At 33.3% G+C, this 22581-nt stretch overlaps 1 protein-coding gene across 2 annotated transcripts in view; it reads right to left on the reverse strand.

Annotated features, from left to right (window-relative positions):
- The window catches only part of shd (cytochrome P450 family 24 subfamily A member shade), a 42366-nt gene continuing 19785 nt past the window's right edge, over nucleotides 1-22581 (reverse strand). For both annotated transcript variants that reach the window (XM_077437870.1, XM_077437869.1), the window contains 8 exons: nucleotides 5452-5698; nucleotides 2924-3122; nucleotides 2652-2842; nucleotides 2369-2564; nucleotides 1094-1250; nucleotides 754-999; nucleotides 400-606; nucleotides 1-321 (listed from right to left, as the gene is read on the reverse strand). In XM_077437870.1, coding sequence (XP_077293996.1) covers nucleotides 214-321; nucleotides 400-606; nucleotides 754-999; nucleotides 1094-1250; nucleotides 2369-2564; nucleotides 2652-2842; nucleotides 2924-3122; nucleotides 5452-5674 — 1527 coding nt within the window. In that variant the 5' untranslated portion in view covers nucleotides 5675-5698 and the 3' untranslated portion in view covers nucleotides 1-213. The remainder of the gene's footprint in view (nucleotides 322-399; nucleotides 607-753; nucleotides 1000-1093; nucleotides 1251-2368; nucleotides 2565-2651; nucleotides 2843-2923; nucleotides 3123-5451; nucleotides 5699-22581) is intronic.

Genomic DNA, 22581 nt, shown 5'->3' on the forward strand with positions numbered 1-22581 from the left:
TACTTTAGTTTTAAATTTATTTTAAAAAACTAGCATTATTTTTACAATAATTACTTCCTTATGAATAATCAATTAATCAGTTCATTCATGCTTACATATAAAAAGTTATTTATAATACAAACTTTATGAGGTAAATAAAGTAACAGGTAATTTAATAATTAAATATATTAAAAATCAACATCATAATAAAGAATAAAAAGAAAACAATAAGAGCTAACAACGTTCTTTAAGCCTAAATGTCACGGGTGTCTTCGGCGCTAACACAAACTGAAATTCAATATCCATGGTGCCATCATGCTCAATGTGAAACTCTCGTATCATCTGAAAAAACAGAATCCATTAGTAACGTAAATCCAATATCACACTCCTCACTCCTCACTCATCACAACGAACAATCACCTTCGCAATGGTGACCAACATGGCCTGTTCGATGAACCTCTTTCCGGGACACATACGTCTGCCGATACCGAACGGTGCAAATATACAAGCGGCAGCCGCCTGGCACTCCTTGTTCTCGTTGACCCAACGTTCAGGTTTGAACGATTTTGCATCAGTGAAGTTCTCCTCGTTCTGGCAAGCCACCATCGTATGGCAGAACACGAACGTCTAAAATTTAAAGTGTACAATTTGCATTCTGATCTGCGGGATAATTTGAAATAATCTATACAAGTTTCGTGTGAGTCGTACTTCCACTTGTCTGCTTTATTCATGATTTGTATATAATATAATTAAAAGTGGGTAGAGTATGCTAACCCCTGCAGGTACGTGGTATCCACTGAGCACCATGTCTTCCTCGAGAACTCTGCCGAGTGCGAACGCGACCGGTATCATTCGGAACGCTTCCAACATGCAGGCTTTCGTGTAAACCATTTTGGACAAATCTGTCGCTGTGATGTTATTGCAGTTCGGCGCAATGTTGTTTATCTCCTCGCACAACTTCTCTTGTACTTCAGGGTGATTGGAGAGTAAGTAGAATAGGAACATAAGGCTGTTGCTCAACTACAAAATAAAAACAGCGATCGTTTTAGCTATCGTTGTGTCCTTTACAGAATTATTATGAGCTGTGATTTAAAAGACGTATTACACTTTATACCGTTGCTATTCCGGCGGCAACAAAGTCAATCAGAGCTGATTTCTTCTCCCGTTCGTCTACGCCCTCTTTCTCGACGATGGACATCAGTATGCACTTTACATCGCTATAGACGTCTTCCGTTGTGTTTCTTGCCTTCTCGACAATATCTGATATGATTCTGAAATTTATTTAACAATATTGTTTATTCGTCGAGCGTGTTTTCATGTATTTTTGGTTGGTGTTTTTATTTAAGATGTGATCTTTATTTATAATGTATTTAACAATACTGTTGCTGATACATATTTGCATAAAAAATTGCTCGCAGACCATTTCAACACACAAAATCAGCTTTTAAAACATTTTAATCTTTAAGCAGACGGACCTATTAAACCTGAATGTGCGCGGACAGGTCGAACATTACAAATACCTAGGAGCAATGATCAATACAGAGTCCTTTGAAATGTGGTGTTACCGGAGAATGTTAAAGATTTCATGGAAGTAGCATGTGAGGAACAAAACGGTCCTCCAGCTTCTTTATAAAAAGAGAGAGCTTCTTGACACTGTAAAGCGCCGTACAATGGAATATTTTGACCACCCATTTATTCGTGACCCTCAATATCGTCTTCTACAAACGACAATAGAAAACAGGAGGGAAACGGTGGCTTGGGAGAAAGAAGCTCTCTTGACTCCGGCACATCAGGTCATGGATTGATGGGTCTCGGACTCGAAAAATTGTTTCGGCTTGCCCATAATAGGGCAGAATTCGCACGGGCTATAATTAATGTCTACCCATGGTAGTCGCCTACGTCCAAATAACAGCGAAATCATAATTACACTGACGTTTCAGTGAATTCACATCCAACTATACATTTACCGGGTATAGTTAAATTTTCACTATGGAAATTACATATTCACTGGCTTCTATTAGTAAAATTGTAAATGTGAAGCAAATGACTTTCTTGAAAACCGCCTAATTTTATGATTTTGTAATTATATTGTTACATCCATACTTAATACCGCTGACCAGTCAGTGAAATTATAATTTTATTGACAATAATAATTTCACTATAACATATAAAAAATGTAACATATATAGCATTGCCCATTCGATCCTTATTGAAAATATATATTAATTCTTACTTATAAACAATATATATGTACAAATGAAATTCCTGGTATATATCATACTGGAATTTATAGACTACCTCTTTGTATCATGTTTTATATTTTAAGCAATTTAAACTACCCGTTTATGATTAGAAATTTAAAACTATGAAGCCGATGCAAAAAATTCACCCGTAAAGAACGTCTTCTTCATCCAAAAATTTTGTATATTCCGGAGTCTTCATATATTGCTTCAAATTAAATTTATATAAACTATCCCTTTCCGATTGCATTCTTTGATTCATAGCCTTGGACAGTTTTCGAGCTGTATCCGATATTTGGTTTTCCATAAAAGTCATCCTTTGGCCGAGCACGAGTGTACAACAAGCTGAAAAGTATCAAACCACTTGAAAACAAACCCTCCAAATAAATAACAACATTTTGTTATAAACAGTATAAAAAAAAAAATACACACTTTCCAATCCATAACGCTTTGCATACTGATCGAACTCTTTAACTTCTCCGTTGGCATTCCTATTATTTTTCAAAAGCTGCATGAAGTCGTCCGTTATCATATTCAGCTCGGGCAAAAATCCCAACATGGTCTTTCTACTGGTCAACTCCGGAGTCAACTTGCTGCGAAGATCATACCAAACTTCTCCGTTCCTGTACAACACAACAATAATACATACATACATACAATATATTATAATAGGATATTTTGCAAAGATATTGTATCGGACATACTCGTGAGCCATTCCAGCACTTGAAAACCTATCAGGTCTCTGTCTTCTGTATTCGTAAAGTATATCAGAAGGCGGTCTGTAGGGGAAACGACTCGGATAGCGGAGCACTTGTTCTATGTCTGCTTTGCCAGCTATGCTCACGGTGCACGACCCGGTCGGAGACACTTCTCTCACAATATTTCCGTACCTCTTCAACATATCTGAAAATTATAAATTCGATAATGTTAGATATGTCGTAGCATTATGCATACATTTAAAATCGACGACTCTGCAACGTGCATATTTGTATATGCATATGAGATCATCGAATTTTATTTTAAAGATACGATTTTCATTCTATTCTCGCGCACGCGATCGTCAACGTGCAGCTTTCCATTTTAATTTGGAAACATCATCTGCATATACATATGTACATATACACAAAAAAAATACTTGACTTTTTTACATTAGATTGATTCTAGTCTTTTTTTTTTGTATAGAAGAATAGTGAAAGTTTCGTGTTTTTTTTAATTTCGAAAGCACTATTGAAATGGTGCTACATATGTATGCATCACTTCGAATTGGAATTAGAGTTACCAACTACTACATAGAAGAGTTGTTGAATAATGAAATTGGTGGAATACTGATGGGTATTCCATGATTGCAGTTAATATTTGAATTTTTACTCCCCATCATCCTTTCAGCAGCAGTCAACAAAAATTTGTAGTGAAATTTAAGCTATTTGTAATATCGAAAAGAGCAAAACTTAATTCAGACACAATGTTGCAGTTTTGTATATGTTACAGTTGAAGTATATCTTCCAGTTGTAATATATTTGTACCAGTTGGAATATATTCCATCTGACCTGCTACCAACTAGTTGTAGTTGAAGCTTATTTTCGGTTGTAATATATTTTGACATAGGGGTTCAAAAAAACCGCCCGAAATAAAAAGCCGGTTTTCGGTTTTTTACAAGTAAAAAGTCGATTAGCCGGCTTTCGCCGGTTTCAGAAGATTAAGTTTTAAATTTTTATATCGAAAAAAAAATTGTATATATATGTTATACATATATTATAGTTTTTTATAAATTAAATTCAGTTATAAACATTGTGAACTTTCATAAGATCATTATTATATATTATATTATTATTACAAATATTACAAATAATACAATTTGTATTATACATACATATATCACAGCCGTAAAATGGCAGATCCCAAATACGCACAAATATTGAAATAATTTAAATAAGCTGCTATCAAGAATATATTATTAAAAAAATAATGTCTCATCTCGTAAAAAAACTATAATTATGGAATCGTGAATAAATATTAAGAATAATGCTGGGATGAATTTGGTGCGCTCAACGTTGTGTCCGAAAACGTAATGAACTATGAAATATTTCCATCATTCAAAGTTATTTTTACGCATCTGTTTTAGCTTAAAAATCCAAAAGCTTGTCAAACCGTTACAAATTTCGGAAACGACATATCACAAACATTTTAAAACCATAATAAAAAGTAGTTATGTGGCTTCAAAATATAAAGGGCTTCCAATTCCATTGAAGAAAAATCAATTATATTACGGAAATTCCCATGCATTTTGCCATAAAGCATTCGAGTTTACGACTACTTTTTTACGATAATAATGTTTTCTATACTTTTATACAAAGAAACTGCTGTGCTCTTTTTTGTTGTTCAAAGAAATATACGCCTATTACCTAAGAGAGTTTGGATATACACATTTTTTTGATCTTTCATATAAATTTGAAATTCATTATTGTTAGTTTTGAGGAAAAAAATATTAATTAAAGAAAACCTTAAAAAGCCAGTTGATTTGAGCCAAAAAGCCAGATTTCGGTTTTTTGAAAAATGGTCAAAAAGCCGGTTTTTCCGTTTCGGTTTAAGCCGGCTTGGAAGCTCTCATTTTGAGTAGTTGAAATATATTCCGGCTAACCTATATAAATTAATTCATATGACGAATAAATTCCAACTGCTCAAAATATATTACAACTGAAAATACAGTTCAACTACAAGTTGATACCAGGTTAGATGGAGAGGTTAGGTTTTTTATGAAAACGTCTCTCGATTAGTAAATTGAGTTGGAAAGTTATATTTTTATATTATCATAATACGGTACTCGTTACCTTTATTCATAATACCCAGCCAATATTAACGTCAAAACTCAACTGTTACATTAAAACTGGTGCACATTGTTGAAAGTGTATTTGCGCATGTAGAGATGTAATTCACTAGTTGAATTGGATTCGAATGCGAATGACCTAAAACGTCATTTGGAATATATTACAACTGAAAATATATTTCGACTAACATATACATATGTACATACATAGAATGAAATATCAAGGCAATAATTGATTAATCCAAATTAAAACTATGATACTTAAAGCGAACGCCATTCATGACATATTGTAAGCGATAAAACTGATACCATAGAAAATAGGCCTAAAACTAATTGATATTGAAATCGTTCAATGTTAGTTTACATTAAATGTATGTACTTATTATAGTTACCTATACATATATTTACCTCTGTACGCTTCGTGGACTTTCGTCATCTTGTATCTCCAGAAAAAGATCCATCTGGTGCCGACGAAAGGCAAGTACACCGGTCCAGGTATCTTCCAAATGTCATTTCGCTTCCCCTTCACCGAGAGCGGAATGTTTAGTAATAGTTTATTGCAAGTCTGTGCGAGGAAAGTGAAAGCACCAAGCACCCAAAACAGGAAGTTTTCAGCAATGCAGGGTAACATCTCGGTCCAGCGCCTTTCAACAGCCTGAAAAAACAAAAAAAAACAAAAAAAAAACGCATATTAGATCTAATCGAAAGTTTCATTGAAAACAAACTAACTATTCAATACATTTTATATTATTTTGTAAAGAAGCAATTCATAGCCTTGGAAAATACTACACATATGTAGATATGTACATATGTACATATGTAAGGGGCTGGAGCGGAAATGTGCTGTCACCAGATTATCATTTTAATAATGATGAGAATCCGTAAATTTTACACATTGTCTGTAAATTTAAAATTGGTTTAATTTGGTAAAAAAGCTGCATTTTCTTAGTTGTCGACGGAATATCTGAACATTAAAGCATTATTTTTGCAAAATTTCGCCTCCTTATATTTAAATATGTGCTGACTGCAATTACATATACGGGATTATATATGTATGTGTATGCGTTTTTAAGATGGAATTCGATATGTAAGAAAATCTTGCTAACAATGCTTCATGTGAAATCGAAACATGAATACTTGTTTACGTTTTTATGCTTAATGCTGAATGTATGTACATATATAATATATGCTGAATGTAAATAATAATATTTGTATCAATAATAATTTGTACTAAAATATGAAACCTTGCTAATATATAAAAATAATATTGACATGAAAAAATAAATTAATTAATGTTGTTAATTTTCAAATAACACCGGCCGTTTATTGTTTGGTCTAATTTGCCCGACTTATTTGAAGATTTTTTTTGATTTAAGGTGGTCTAATTGACGCAACGATTCAAACAATGAATGAACGAAAGCAACGTTTCAATAAAAATAGAGCTAAAAATTAAACACGTGTTTCGGCTTCAACCAATGTTATCTTTGAAAATTGCCTTGACCCACCTGTCCGAATAAATTCTTCATATCTACATACATACATACTATACATACGCTGGATATTAAACCTAGGCATATTGTAATAATCTTCTACTTGACTCAAGGTATCATAAACGTCGTTGACGAAATTCGGATTGAGTACCCACTTGATGGAAGATTGAACAAATATAATACAATGTTATTCAAGATAAGCACAGCTTGAAAGTGTCGAGAGGAGCAGCACGTGGGTTAAAAGTGTGAACGAGGTGATGATGGATAAGTGAAAAGACTTAAATGGTAGGGGTAAAATCCATAGTTAGATCAATGGACAGTAGATGTGCTATATGGGTCTACCTCACGGCACTGAAAGTGAAAAGGTCGAAAAAGCAAATATCGGAAGGCAAAGATCGAAAATCGAAAGATCTTAAGTCGAAAGATAAAAAAAGGGTGCATGGTAAACGGTACTATGTATATATAATATATATATCAGTGGCATGCGGTGAAATTATCTCTCTTTTTGTCATACAGCCTTGTTTAATGTGCGCACGCAGGATACGGGAGGAAAAGCCTGTTCCTCTTGTTCCTGTTGTATCGTGCTCGCGCAAATTAAGTGAGGATGTACGACGGGGGGAGGACCCTTTTACCGCAAGCCACTGATATATGTATATACTAACCGTTTTTCATATGTATGCATGATAAACGAATATATTCGACTTTAGTAATAATATGTACCTTATTTTAGTTGACTTTTAAGTTGGAAGATATATATGCACGTAGTCATTATTGGTTAGTTAATATGTTTTGACCGATTGAAATTTGGTTGTTTACTGGTTTATAACAAGACTCGTTGTACTATAGGAATCGAAATCTACATACATACATGCAGAGCACAGAAAATTTTACCATAAAAAGCCATTTGGATTCAATCACGTAACGCCATTATTAAAAATTACTTAATTGGAAATATATCCATAAGACTCGTCACAAAATTTGGTAAACCTTAAATCGAGAAAAATGAATTTTTAAAATCGGTGAGCTGAGTTACATTTATTTTTTTGTAGAATTATTATACTAATAGTCCGATGCAAATATGTATCAACAAACAATTTGAATTATTTCATCTCATATTTTTACAACTCAGGTTAAGGGGAGGAGGTGAGGGGGCCTTGGATAAATTTTGCATGAGGGCCCAAAATTCCCAACTACGCCACTGCGATGTCTATTGCTATATAAGTCATATAGCAATAGAGATCGCTATAAATTATAACTAGTGCTAGGCGGTGGAGTGTGCTTTTTCCAGGAAAGATGGCGTTTTGGGGTTTTTTCCAGGAAACGGCAAATTACAAAGCTAGAGAGCAAAAAAAAAGGTTCACCATAAAAATGAACAAATAGTGCGCAAGATCGCGCCGGCCTATGTACATATATAACACTAGTGTTGTACCCGATGACATATCATCGCATGGATTTTGGCATATTGAGTTATTAAATAAAAAAAAATTTAAAAGAAATGTGTCGTCGGTCATGTGTTCGATCCCCACGCTTTTTTTTCATATACCTTTTAAATATCTTAATTTTAATATTTATATTTAATTGTTAAATATGAAAAAACTACCTACATATAAACCACCAATAGAAAAATTAATTATTTAAATAAATTTTCAATAGATGGCGGTAAATTCTCAGGGATTTAGCGCCGTATATTTGCCTAGAGGAAACATTGGTATCGAACAGCATGTATAGAAGTTTTTTCTTTTGTTATTATATCTTCGTATACGTTTCGGCAGTAGTTTAGCTGTGACGTACATATGCATGTCGAATCGAAACGACTATTATAGTACATAACATAGTAATATAGTATAGAGCGTTATATCATACAGGCAGACCGACACAGAGACACACAGAATAGCGATATTATATATCTGATTAATAAATACAATTAATTATTGTTGCAAAGCGATTACACCAGAAGGAAACAGAACAGCTATCGTCGAACTTCTAAATAAAATAGTAGTTAGAAGAAGAAGAAGATAAAAACAACAAGATAATTAAATTTTAAGATAATCTTCAGAAGCCATTATCAAAAGCGACAAGCTATTATCCACCCCGTAGCAAAACTACCAGATTATTTTGAACGACCTTTGGAGCACTTATCTAATATTCGGTTACATATGCATGTATACTATAGAACAGGTCAAGCAGCGATCTAATGACACTTTCAGATATCCAGCGCTAAAAGTAACATGTTCGATTAAATCCAAACCATAGGATGACATTGAAGCGATAAAAGCCAGCTCTATAAGGTCACAAAGCCCAAAAGGAAACGACAGGGGGTCTAAAATAGCATAAACAAAAAACAAGACGGTGGAAGATTGTTAACGAGCTGACGACCACGAGTGGCGATAACCTTTACACTCACTGTCGCGAAAATGAGAGGTTGATGACACTTCGGTCAGCCTTGATCTTGACAGCATCGCGATCATTGTGTTCGGTATAACGGGGGTTTTCTTAGATTTTTCTGGGTCGAGCGAAAAAAATCACTCGAAATTCTTTCCTATGAGTCAGAAGAGGCACGGTCGTCTGTGACATGGCGTCTACTCATCTGGTTCGAATAATTTATCGAGCTTATAAATAAACGTTGAGCTTACGCTAGTGGACTTAGAAAACTACTTATAATTTATTGGATTTATCTGTGCCTTTGTACAATGTTTGCTTTTTTTTACGTGCAAAATTTATAGCGATGATCCGATTTTGCAGTACTTTGTCTAGTTTCTTGGAATATGAAATTGTTTGATGTTTGTCTTGTTGTATTGAAGAAATTGCGGATAGAAGACGAGATTATTTAATGATGGTGATTATGCATAATTTGATTTAATTTCTTCGTTGATATACGAGCGTGGGATTGTTATCGTTATTATGTTGGTTGTTTTTCGTAAGCCTACAATTTACGTGTCTTGTTCCGTTATTGTTATTGAGCGTTCAATATAATCAATCTCGACGAAGCTCACGCTGTGATTATTGTAGCAATAATTTATTTGATAAAACATGTGTATCTTCGATGTAATGAAAGATTTCCCACCCGGCAGCGAATGCGGTTCTAAATACATACATATACATCTAAATACATATACATATATATATATATATATATATATATATATATATATATATATATATATATATCTAAATAAATACATACATGTACACACATACATTAGCCAGCAGTTTGGCTTAGTGGTAGCGTATATATTTAGCACCACTGAGGTCAAAGGTTCGAGTCCTCGCCACTGCTGGTTAGATTTGGGGGTTTTGTGACTCCAAATCGATCGTTTTTCTATCAGAGTTTGCCAATTTTATCTGATCATTGCTGAAACGGTTCCTGAAAATTGGTATTAGATCTAAGCCTGTTGTCACAAAATCTGTCTGTGTATAATTTGTAATAATTATACACAGTAATCTGAAATCTATAGATATCTCTATAGACATCTCTATAATTTCGTATTTATTATATGTATAAAAATTGTATACAAAAAAAAAATCTAAAAATAATCCATAGATGTCTCTATGATTATTATTTCTGATTAATTGTTATATGCTATTAAAATTTTGTGATCACTTTGTTGACATATGTAGTAATAATAACCGGACTAGGCTTGAAATGATTACATTTTGTATGTGGTTATTATATCTTTCATGATATTTTTATCCGCGGCGCATTTTAATTGTTTTTGATCGGTTATGATTAATTTTTGATTTATACCAACACCACTATTTACTCCTTAGCGTTTATTAATTAGAAAATGTCTCTTCCCCTTCCACTTTCTTTCTAGAGCGGGTTTTTTGAACATTTGCACACTGGTATTCTGCGTAAAGTGTGCAAATGTTCCGCGAAGAAAAATCAATATGTTACGATATTTAATAAAAAACAGAAAATTGCATATTTCGACGAAAAGTTGCAATTTAGATATATTTGTATCTACTTAGTGCTTTCACCTGCCGCACATGTTTTTGTTATGATGCACGTTGAATAAGGATAATATCTATATTATTTCTGACTAGTGTTCTGCACGTTGATTTCAACGGGTGGCTTCGGAAAGGAATTAATACACGAATTAAAATTAAGTTATATGTTATATATGTATATATAAATATAGTGTAAGGTAATTTATCGGCGCGCGTTCGTATTAATAGTAAAAAGTTGAGAGTTCACTAAACGCTCGCCGTTTGACCGCGTCGAAATGATGAATGAATGTGTGTGTGTGTGTGTGTGTGTGTGTGTCTTCGTGTATGTGTGTACGCCCCGCGCATCTGACGCTGATGTCATCCGTTCCAACGCGGGCGCTCAATATCAGGAGCACATGTTATACGCTCAGGTACCCACTTCCCAGCTAACCCACGTCTCCGTGACACGATCGTATACTTCTGGTATTCTAAAATTTGTTTGTTTGTAGTCCACGCATTCGCCACATACATTCATACCCACATATCCACAAACATACATCGCGTCCATTTTATAATATATGTATAATATCGGTCTCCGTGACGAGACAAAATGTCAAATGACAGAAAACGCAAATATCGGAAGGCAAAGATCGAAAATCGAAAGATCTTAAGTCGAAAGATCAAAAAAAAAATGGTGCATGGTAAACGGTACATACTCACGTACATACTCACTTAATTTTCGCGAGCAGCTTAAAGCTTTTACATAGTAACGAATGATCGATTTGATAAAGATTCACAGTATTTTAATTTTTAAATGACATGCATGTTCCTGGCTAAATTAAATTATATTAAATATTAGTAGATATATTTTTAAAATGAGAATATCATATATATTATACGGGTCTACGGTGCATGGTAAACGGTACATACTCACTTAATTTTCGCGAGCAGGATACAACAGGAACAAGAGGAACATGCTTTTCCTCCCGTATTCTGCGCGTGCACATTAATACGGGAAGAAAAGCCTGTTCCTCTTGTTCCTGTTGTATCCTGCTCGCGCAAATTAAGTGAGTATGTACGCGAGTATGTACCGTTTACCATGCACCGTAGACCCGTATAATATATATGATATTCTCATTTTAAAAATATATCTACTGATATTTAATATAATACTAGTTGTTTTACCCGGCTTCGCTCAGTATTTGTAATATAAACAGCTTAAACATAGCGAATCTACATAATGGTAAATATTTATTTGTTTTTTTATTAAATTTATTTGAATCGAAAAAAAAATAAAATTCAACCAATCGAATCGTCATAGAAACTGACTTGTTTACGAAGTTCCCAAACAACTATAGTTACAAACTTACAAAGTCTCTTTCGAAATTATATATTGGATAAGTCTTCGTCCCTCGTTAAATTAAGATGCGCCCTCCCCTCAAGGATGTTATTTAATCTTTTTTCGGAAGGGGGGGGGAGGTTGGTTAGTTTGTGGTTGTTTTTTATAAAACCATTTTTTTGAAGAAGCAGCATCTGATCGACATATGTATGTATGTATATATTAAACTTTTTTGCAGTTTATATTGGCCTAAGCTTTTACATAGTAACGAATGATCGATTTGATAAAGATTCACAGTATTTTAATTTTTAAATGACATGCATGTTCCTGGCTAAAGAAGTGGGCAAATGCTCCCCCCCCCCTCTGAGCAACCAAGTGACGTTCCTGCCCCCTCCCCCTTTAAGAAAAAATATTTTGTGGCCCCCAATACGTCCAAAAGTTGTTTTGCGGCCCAGTGATCCAAAAGGCTAAACAGGCCTATTTTAGATTTTTTTTATTGCAAAATAATCAAGGTGTTCAGTTAAAATGTCAAGATTTGCTCAGAAAAAGTTTCGGAAACCCTGAATTATGTAGAATTTTTATTAAAAGTTTTATAAACGCCAAAATAAATACAAATCACACTATTGAATGTTAGATGTAATAAAATACAATAAAGTGAAAATGTAAGCACATGAATTATCCTATTATGGAATTACAATGTTATAGGGGGGGTCTGTAATTCCACACACTTATATGAAAAACTAAACTCGATCACAGAAAAAAAATATATATATGTAAATAAAAAAACGACACATTGAGAAGTGAACCGCTGATTAACGACGACTGCAAAAAATGTATATTAATAAATAATAAAAAAAAAAACACGATCGGCATATTAAGACTGTATGAACTTGACCTCGACACTCGTTACATGTACGTTATTCATACGTATGTATGTTCATATATGCGAATGTGAACATATCTTTGGACATTCCGGAATTAACGATATGCGCGTGATATAAAATACGTACATACATACATACATTTATATATATATATATATATATATATATATATATATATATATATATATATATATATATATATATATATATATATATATTTATTCAAATGAATTATTCGAAGAGAGTGACGTCACGCGTCAAGAGTATGACCGATCAGGAAGTCGATGTCAGGCTCTTTTTTTCCGATCAGGATTCCGAACGATGGTATCGGAATCAGGTTCTGCAGAATATATCGACAGTGAAATTCCTCCGAGCTATAAATGTTGTCATTGTCGTTGTAAAATAATTTATTTGGAAACTTATAAGTTGACAGCCTATTGGAATTATGTATTATATACATATGTATATAATACATGTACATGAAATTGGCGTGTCAAACTACCCATTATAAAATGGCGCATGCTATGCAACTGACTATAGCACTTGCCTGAGTGTGATTCAAAAATATAATCTACTTGCAAAACAGAAACGAATAAAATAACAAGCCTGAATTATACAAAATCTAACAAATCTTGAATGTATATTTTCCCATAAAAATGCCAAAGGGCTCCTCCATTTTTTTAAGGAAATAAATAAACTTGCAAATTTTTAATATCCTTCCTAGCCAGTAAATTAAAAAAAATCTATCATATCACATATGCTAAAGACATTTTCCGAACTTAGTCATGTTAATATTGCAAGTTCGCCAAGTCTGGTTTCTTTTGACTTTGTTTTTGTATTTATTTTTAATACATGAGCAGTTATATTTGAAAGTACATAGCATAAGTCCATTTTGCGTTTAACAATATTTAAAGATACTGGTGGCTTGCAATACGTTTATTCAGCATTTTCGAGATTCTGGATAACAATTTGTGAATTAAGTGAGTTCTTAAAACAAACATAGTGTTTTTGGAACTGAAAATTGGACTTTCGCCAATTTCAAATATAACGGCTCATATGTATTAATTAATATTTGGAGATCCGAAGGCCCTCCCAATCCTAAGGGTTTACATGTACCGCATACCCCCGCGTCATAGTTAGTTACGCCACTGGCCACAGCCCTCATACAGCACGTTTTCTTATAATACAGTTTCTATATAAAAATTAAGGCCGGGAAATGTTTTATGAGTGCAACGTTTCGTAACACGTTCAGCTGAATAGATCCGATTAACTCTACCGTGCGTAAGTTTTTCAGTTCAATCTTTAAAATGTTGATTTGCAATCTTTTAAATTATATAGATCTTGTATACAACTGTAGTTGTCAGCACTACGTTCTAACATGCAAATTTAATTACGTTGTTATACATTTGAAAATCCACAAAGAACTTTGTACGCTCGTCCTCCCTATAACATGTTTTCCGACAGAATGGTAGCTATTTCCGTGCTATAGGAGGGAGTTTGTACCAACTATTAGTTGACACCAGGCTAGATGGAGAGCTTAGGTTTGCGTGAAAACGTCACTCGACTAGTAAATAGAGTTGGAAAGTCACATTTTTGTTTTGAACACATTCTTAGAGTTGTCGTAATAACATCAGAGTTGTCAAAGCTCAACTGTTATACAACAGAACAACTGGCGCACATTGTTGGAAGTGTATTGGCGCTTGTAGATATATGTATAATTTACCAGTTGAATTGTATTCGAATATGAATGACCTAAAACGCCAGTTGGAATATATTCTGAAAATATATTTCGACTGAAAATATACTTCGACTGTAACATATATGTACATACGAGCCGTCTAGTTTCAAAACCAGATAATTCAGTTTTTAGAAATTTTTCAGGAACAAGGAAAAACTTATAACTAGCTTAATTTTTATTTTTATTATTTTTTAAATATTTTATATAAACTGGTCATAGATGTTTACATCCTTGACTGTATTTTCACTTTTGACCAATAACTAGTTTTTGAAGAAAAAAAAAATGAATTTTGGATCTATCTGGTTTTGCAACCAAGTTTAGTAATGTATCTGGTTATGCAACCAACATTGTGGATCTATCTTGTTTTGAAACAAATTATATCAGATTTCTGTATATTTATTTGAAACTAAGTATTAAGAAAATAAATTTTTTGAATAAGTTTGAGCTATTTATAATGTTAAAAAGTGTATACAAACTATTTACCTATTTTTTAACCAAGCAAATGTGGAAAAATAAATAACCTCCACTGGGCGATCTATCTGGTTTTGTTGCAAACTTCGAGACTTATCTGATTTTGAAACAAACCTTGACTTTAGCTAGAAATTCAATAGGATGTAAATTGCTTTGAACTTTCTTACTTGGCCAACATATGGATCCGTATTTTGGCCTAACAAAAATAACATAAAATGAAAACTGAAAAAAATGGATCTATCTGGTTTTGAAACTAGACGGCTCATATGTAAGTACACATGCAAATAAGCATTGTAGATCAACTCTCTAAGAAGAGTACGAAAATTTTGGTCCAATCATAAAAATAATACACCGGATTTCCGTTTTTCCCAAATACATTGTTGTGAATTTACATACAAATTCGATATAAATGTACATATACAACTTTTTTCAGTGATATGACCCACATATGCATTTTTTCCTTATCTAGACCGCTTCAAAGTGCGGTTTATCTAGATCACAACATTTCTAAGTACATATACTATATATATATATATATATATATATATATATATATATATATATATATATATATATATATATATATATATATATATATATATATATATAATATGTATGCATGCATACGCATTGTTTTCTTTATCGAAGTTTAAAATTGCATATACGGGTCAGGGTCGCTTAAAATTGCATATCGTGCATACCATGCATCATATTATCATTATGCGTTCATAATATTCACCCATTCCTGCCGAGCACTTGCACTTGCATATGTCGTCCTTAGAGCGCAAAGGTGATAATTTTGTTCACATATTATATGTACTAGATCACAATGGTAACATTTCAAAATAATCATGTTTTGGCAAAACAGTGTAATTTTTACTCCAGTTTCAAATCATGTAGCAATTCCTTTCCGAAACCATGTATTGAAATGTCAACGGACGAAACACTAGAGTTGCTGGTTATACATATCTTAATCAGGGCCGGCTCAAATGGGCAGAAGACTAGACTTTCTTTGAACTTAATTTTTCTACTCGAAATAATAACACTGACTGTAAAATATTATAACTTATAAGGAACGCAGGAAGTTTACTGCCAGATATCAACGACTCACGAAGAAAACTTGTAAAACAATAAACTGTCGTGGGTACAAATGGTTACTTGGAATTATATATTAGTAAAGTATTGCTGAAACGTGACGTTAAACGAAATATTTAATATGAATTCATCGAAAATATCAAAAGCAAACCAGAAATTCATGGTGCGTAAAAAAATTAAGGGGGGACAGGGGTGCTGAAAACCAATCTGCTTATGGGCGTTGTGTACCTTCGGGCCGGGCCTGCTTACAACTATGTGGTAACCAGGTGCACGCACTCGTGCACTTCATAAAATGTGAGCATCGTTTAAAAAACTGTCATCGCAACTAGGGATGTCAAATTACTCGACTTTTTAGTACTCGGGTAGTACTAGTAGCTACTATGTGCTTAGGTAAAGATGGATACAAGTAAGTCGCAAATTTACAAGAGTAGATGCTCGTACTACTTAAAAAGTCGAGTAATTTTGCAAACCTAATTGCGACGTACATATGTACGAGCAATCAGTGTGATGCCAGTTGAAAGACAGCTCATGCCCATCGTAGGAATAACGTCAGTACGAACAGTGTGACAAAATAAGCGTTTTATATGTATATATGTACATATACTGTGTAGTGGTAGAGCTATTGCATACAAGTAGAGAGGTCGTGAGTTCAAGTCCCGGTCAAATACGCTGCTGGCGAGATATTGTAGTTATTAAACACACAAATCGACCGTCTGCTGTTAGAATTTTCTAATTTTTCTAGCATAATTGTTGTGACGGATCCAATAAATCGGTAACCTCCTCCTCAGTTTTTCGCAAATTTGAGTTTTTAGTATTGTTGCGTAGGGGTGGGTGGAGGGTCCAAGTAAAAGGCCAACAGTCGTATCACAGCATTTATTGATGATTAAGGAGATACACGCACTGTCACTGCTCAGTCCAGAATGACCTGATATCGCCTAAGTATCGCCTTATAAGGGATAGATCTCTCAGGACATCTTCGACGTCTAATTTGTTTACCTATTGTTATGGTCACGTACGGATATGTCTTCCTACGACATTCCCACGATACGGTACAGGTAAATTCTGCGAAAGGACCAATACCAGCCAACTCGGTCGCCATTGTTTAGCCTACATGCACTTAGCTTATCGCTAATCCTTAAAACCACTTACACCATTCACACGGTCTCTCAGGACCCTACCCGGCCTAATCCGATCGCAATTACTCAGCGGCTCTTTTTAGTATACGTAACAGTATTTTGAATTTGTTGAATCTTATAATGGATACTTTGTGATAATGTACTCCTCGCAAATTTGCTGGGTATCATTTTTTCTAATGTCCATAATCGTCGTATCTATTGTATTCTATGTACTATTATGTTTGGAAAATTGTTAGTACTTATGTACAAAATTGTACAAATTGGAGTAATTCCTGTCATGGCACATATGATGTACGTACATATGCATGTATAAAATAAAACGGGTTAGGTTCGTAAGGTAATTTTCGAGTAAAACGTGGGGAGCGTCCCACTTTAACTGAACCGCGAAGAAGAGTAGGAGTGCAACGATTCGTAACACAGTACAGCCAAATCACTCTTACGTGCGTCAGAAAGTTTTCACTTATATCTCCTATTGTAATCTTTAAACTGCTAATCTGATCAATTAAATCTCGTAAAGTTATCACTAGAGTACGGATAGCCAAGGTGCCGCTCATTGTTCAATTGTTGTAAATGCTTTGTTAAAAAGGTTCGGCAAACCTTTACCAATGCATTTACAACATTTGAACAATAAACGGCACCTTGGTTAACCGGGCTCTAGTTATCACCATTGCGTTTTAAGGACACGATATATATTCGAATGCAAATTTAATCACCTTTGCGTTGCACCTTTGCAATCGTTGATAATTTGTATTTCACTCATATATATGTATGTATATATATATATATATATATATATATATATATATATATATATATATATATATATATATATATATATATATAATATATATATATATATATATATATATATATATATATATATATATATATATATATATATATATATATATATATATATATATATATATATATATATATATATATATATATATATATATATATATAAATATATATATATATATATATATATATATATATATATATATATATATATATATATATATATATATATATATATATATATATATTCTTGGTATAATCTTGGTACAAATATGTATATACAGAGTAGGTTCAAAACGGGTGTTCGAGTGTGTGTGGATCGTGTTGCATAACGTTATGCAAGCGACTGGTTCAAGTGCACTTGCATTTATTGATGCATCGCGATACGCGACCGGAATTCGATTCCAAATGCATATGCATTCATGCACATTTTCAATCTTGGAACGATTTGCAAAACGCAATTAATTAATTCGCGCTTGGAACCCGTTCGGCTGGTTAAGATAGCGGTCTCGGTAATGATTCAAAATTCTTTAGATAAGTATACATTTTATAATTAGAATGCTTTAGATAAGCGTAAGCAAATTCTTAGTCGACTATACATATGTATTGTGAAAATGATGTATGCGTGTTATCACTCGTGTAAACACAATTTGCTCATCGGAAGTTGCAAACTACATATGTATGTACATTTAGTATAATCGAACTAATATTGATTGCCACGGTTATATGTACATATGTATGATATGTTTTCTCCAAAGCGTCACTACGGTTAACCGTATATATATAAAAAAAAAAAAAAAAAAAAATATATATATATATATATATATATATATATATATATATATATATATATATATATATATATATATATATATATATGTATGTATGTATGTATGTATATGCACTTTTCGCGATTACGCAAGAGTATTTACCATTTCATACAAGTAAATCAATAGAATTTCGGCCTTCATAATATAACGTCACGTACTAGAATAGAAAGCTTTGTGTTTATATACAGAAAAAAGTTTCAAAACTATGACTATATGATATTAAATAAAACATCGTAAGGGCGCAGACACCCAGAGTTTTGAACATGTAAAAAAACGCTAGCACGCATAATCTACGGTATGGCACCCAGGCCAAATATTCTTGTATTGACATATGTTGATTGACTATTGACCGAATAGACACTTGGCCGACTGGACACTAAGCCGACGGACATTTGGCCGAATTAAATTTTTAATTGTTTAAATTTGTCAAAATGTAATGAGGCTGATGTATGTGATTTCTGAATTGATTTTGATTTTTAAATGCTTTTTATTATTACTAAATTATGTTCACAGTACATCTTATATCTATTTTAATAGCTACGGATCTACTGATCATTTTCTATTTTATAATTTTAATTTAATTTGTTAGTAATCATAGTATTATATTATTCTAATGTTAATGTACAGCACGTGATTTCTGAATAATATATTTGTTTTCAGTGAGTTTTGAGTAATTTCAATACACAATCGGCCTAATGTCTATCGGCCAAGTCCACGCACGCATAGGTTTAGCAGTGATCGATAACGGTGATTCCCATATTTGAAGAAATGTATGAGAAACTGGTCGAAAAAATCGTGCGGTGAGCGAAGATTTTTCACCACAGGAGGCCACGAACGCGCCCGTGTCGTTCGATTCAGTGTGCTTTTTCCTTAAATATGAACTGCATTGTACATAAATATGAACTGTATAGTTCATATGTATATATGAACTACCTATGTACATATATATATGTAATTGTTCCTGGATAATTTTGACCCAGCAAGATTGCAATTTTTGAATTACGACACTGACACATAAACGAACTCGTTGTAGTATACAATTTTCAATTAAGACGAAAACAAACAATGACCCGGCCCAGGTTATAACTCGAGTTTTTCTTTCTTCGACATAACTGTTACATACATATGTACATATATAGGAAACCTGACGAAAAGGAACAGCAAAAACACAGCGACCTCAATAAGTTTGAATCATCTGTATCACACGCCCCCTTGATTTATTAAACTCCCCCTTGATTTATTTGTGTACTCTTTAAGAGGGCTGTACACCCGAAACCTTAATTTTGTTACCGTTCCTTTCTTCGATATATATATTGAGTGTAAGTATATATTGAGTGAATGCGACAATATATATATATTGAGTGAATGCGACAGTTGCGCTTCGACCAGATAAAACGTATTTTAAATTGACAAAATCGAGGTTTCGTATTCTACTATTTTTGCCTCCAAAACTGGACCAATTTTTAAAAAAATTTCATCATCGGTATGAGAAAGATACTTTCTGTGCATCTATCGGCGTATTTTTTTAAAATTCGACCGTTAAATAAGCACGCTGGACTCGTTTCGTGGGTGTAAAAAAGAGGCGATTTTATAGATTTTTGGCGGCTCCTAGCTCCTTTAAAAAATAATTAATCAAAAAAATAAAACGATAGATGCACTCCAATGGTGGATATCCATAGCATATTAAAAAATAATTTCTCTAGTGCCATAATTGAGGAAGGGAGAAGTATAGTACGTTTGTATGGACAAGGTGCTGCTGTCCAGCCCTCTTAAGAATCCGGAACATAAATTGTGCCATCAGTTCAGCTCCATAGACCCCCCCATCACTGAATTTCACTAATTCAAACTGTGAATAAAACATTTTTACAGTATTGTTGAAAACATCAATAAAAATATCTCTAGTGCTAATAATGAAGGACTGAACTAGAAGATTCCATTATGACCGAAAATGTGGAAGGACGAAGAGGAAAGTTAATACGATATTATTTATTTTCTGTTGAAATGTAAAATAACTGATTTTTTATTATTACATGGTCTTTATCAGTTTCATTTCTTCCGATCGCTTTGAAACTTCGCCATTTTGAGAGGTTTGGCCGCTGATAGAGATTTCGATTGGGCCCGTTTGGTTCAATTTCAAGTCGATATATATATAATCGATATATATATATATATATATATATATATATATATATATATATATATATATATATATATATATATATATATATATATATATATATATATATATATATATATATATATATATATATATATATATATATATATATATATATATATATATATTAAACATAATCGTAATAAACACGTTAATACAAACATTTTAGAGACGGTGACAGCTTACCCATTTGCCAATAGCCAGTAACTTTGTTTGTTTGACTTTCTGCCCCCCACTCGTTTTGACAGATTTTATTTTAGCTATACACTTCATTGTATTTTTTTCATTGCCTAAAATTTTGCCTAAATTAGGACACACGAAGATACACCCGCGTACATGTACCCTATATTCCTCTGTGTGTCTGGTCGCTAGTCTGGATGTTGGGACAAAAGCTGCACACCTTGTGTTATTATTTGAATTAAAAATGTTCACCATATTTAATTAAGGCATATCATGCGAAAGTGCATGAAGAGATTGACAACGACCCATCTCCACTCCTCGAAAAAGGTGCGCAGAATCAATGAACAGTACATGATTCAATTGTGCGCAGGTTTTCCTGAAGTGGGGGTGGGCCTTTGTAAATGGAGAGATATTTACGCTCATAATTCAAGGCATGTCTTAGTAATTTACGTATCATCATTATCATTTATCTCTTTACAAGCTTCCATTATTTTCAGGGCAGTCGAGGTCAAATTATTTTTTATAGAGGGGGTATTACTTTTAGAATTTAGGAAATAAAATATTCTTCTTTTTCGACACGTTAAATTAAATAATTATGAAAGAAAAAGAATGCGTTGATACGTTTTTTTCTAAAACTACATATACAAATGTACATATACAGATTTCAATATGAGACAACGAGCGAATCCAATTCGTTATTTGTAATCGGTTTTAATTAGTTTTTTGTAAACATCTTTTCCTATGATTTTTAAGCTCCTGGAAGTTTCCCCTCTCGATAGTTCTGATTATTTTCTGTTCTAAGCAATACCCAATTATGGTCCTTTTATATACTTCTTTTGTATATAATACTTCTTTTGTAGACCTTTCTTCAAATCTTGTAGACATATTGCCATTATAATTTATTATTATCTCCACTATTTCAGCTACTACATACATATATCCATATATATCACCCATGTGTTTCACTTGTTGTATATCTTCGCTACACCCAGCATACAAAATGGATCATCTCCGCGCAGTTTGCGAACTGATGATATAAAAAAATAGCATCAGGAACTTATGGAAAAAGTGTTTATGAGCACTGAAGTGCATTATTGAAGTGATTCTGTGGGCACTGAAGCGTTTTTGGCTTGCATGGGCGATTGTGGCCTTCGAACGGTTGCACGCTACTCTGGATAGTATGCATCAAGCTTTCAAGCTTGACTCGTGAGCGTTCGATAACACACGTGTGGTAGAATTACACACGTCCGTCGAAAATACAACGAGATAGAGTTCACGGACTCGATAAATATCTAAAAATAATATTAACAAAACAAAAAAAGCGCTATCAAATAGGTGAGTTGATATGCGAGAGAGGTCTCTGAACTCCTCGGCGACTTTTCGGCGCTATGTCCTGGAGCGCGCGAGAGATGATGATTTGGTTTTGTCGTGCGTTTTTTGTTGTTGTTGTTCAAATGCAAAAATAAAAATA

The sequence above is a fragment of the Arctopsyche grandis genome, chromosome 9 (genome assembly GCF_051622035.1).
Source record: "Arctopsyche grandis isolate Sample6627 chromosome 9, ASM5162203v2, whole genome shotgun sequence".
NCBI classification, from domain to species: Eukaryota; Metazoa; Arthropoda; class Insecta; order Trichoptera; family Hydropsychidae; genus Arctopsyche; species Arctopsyche grandis.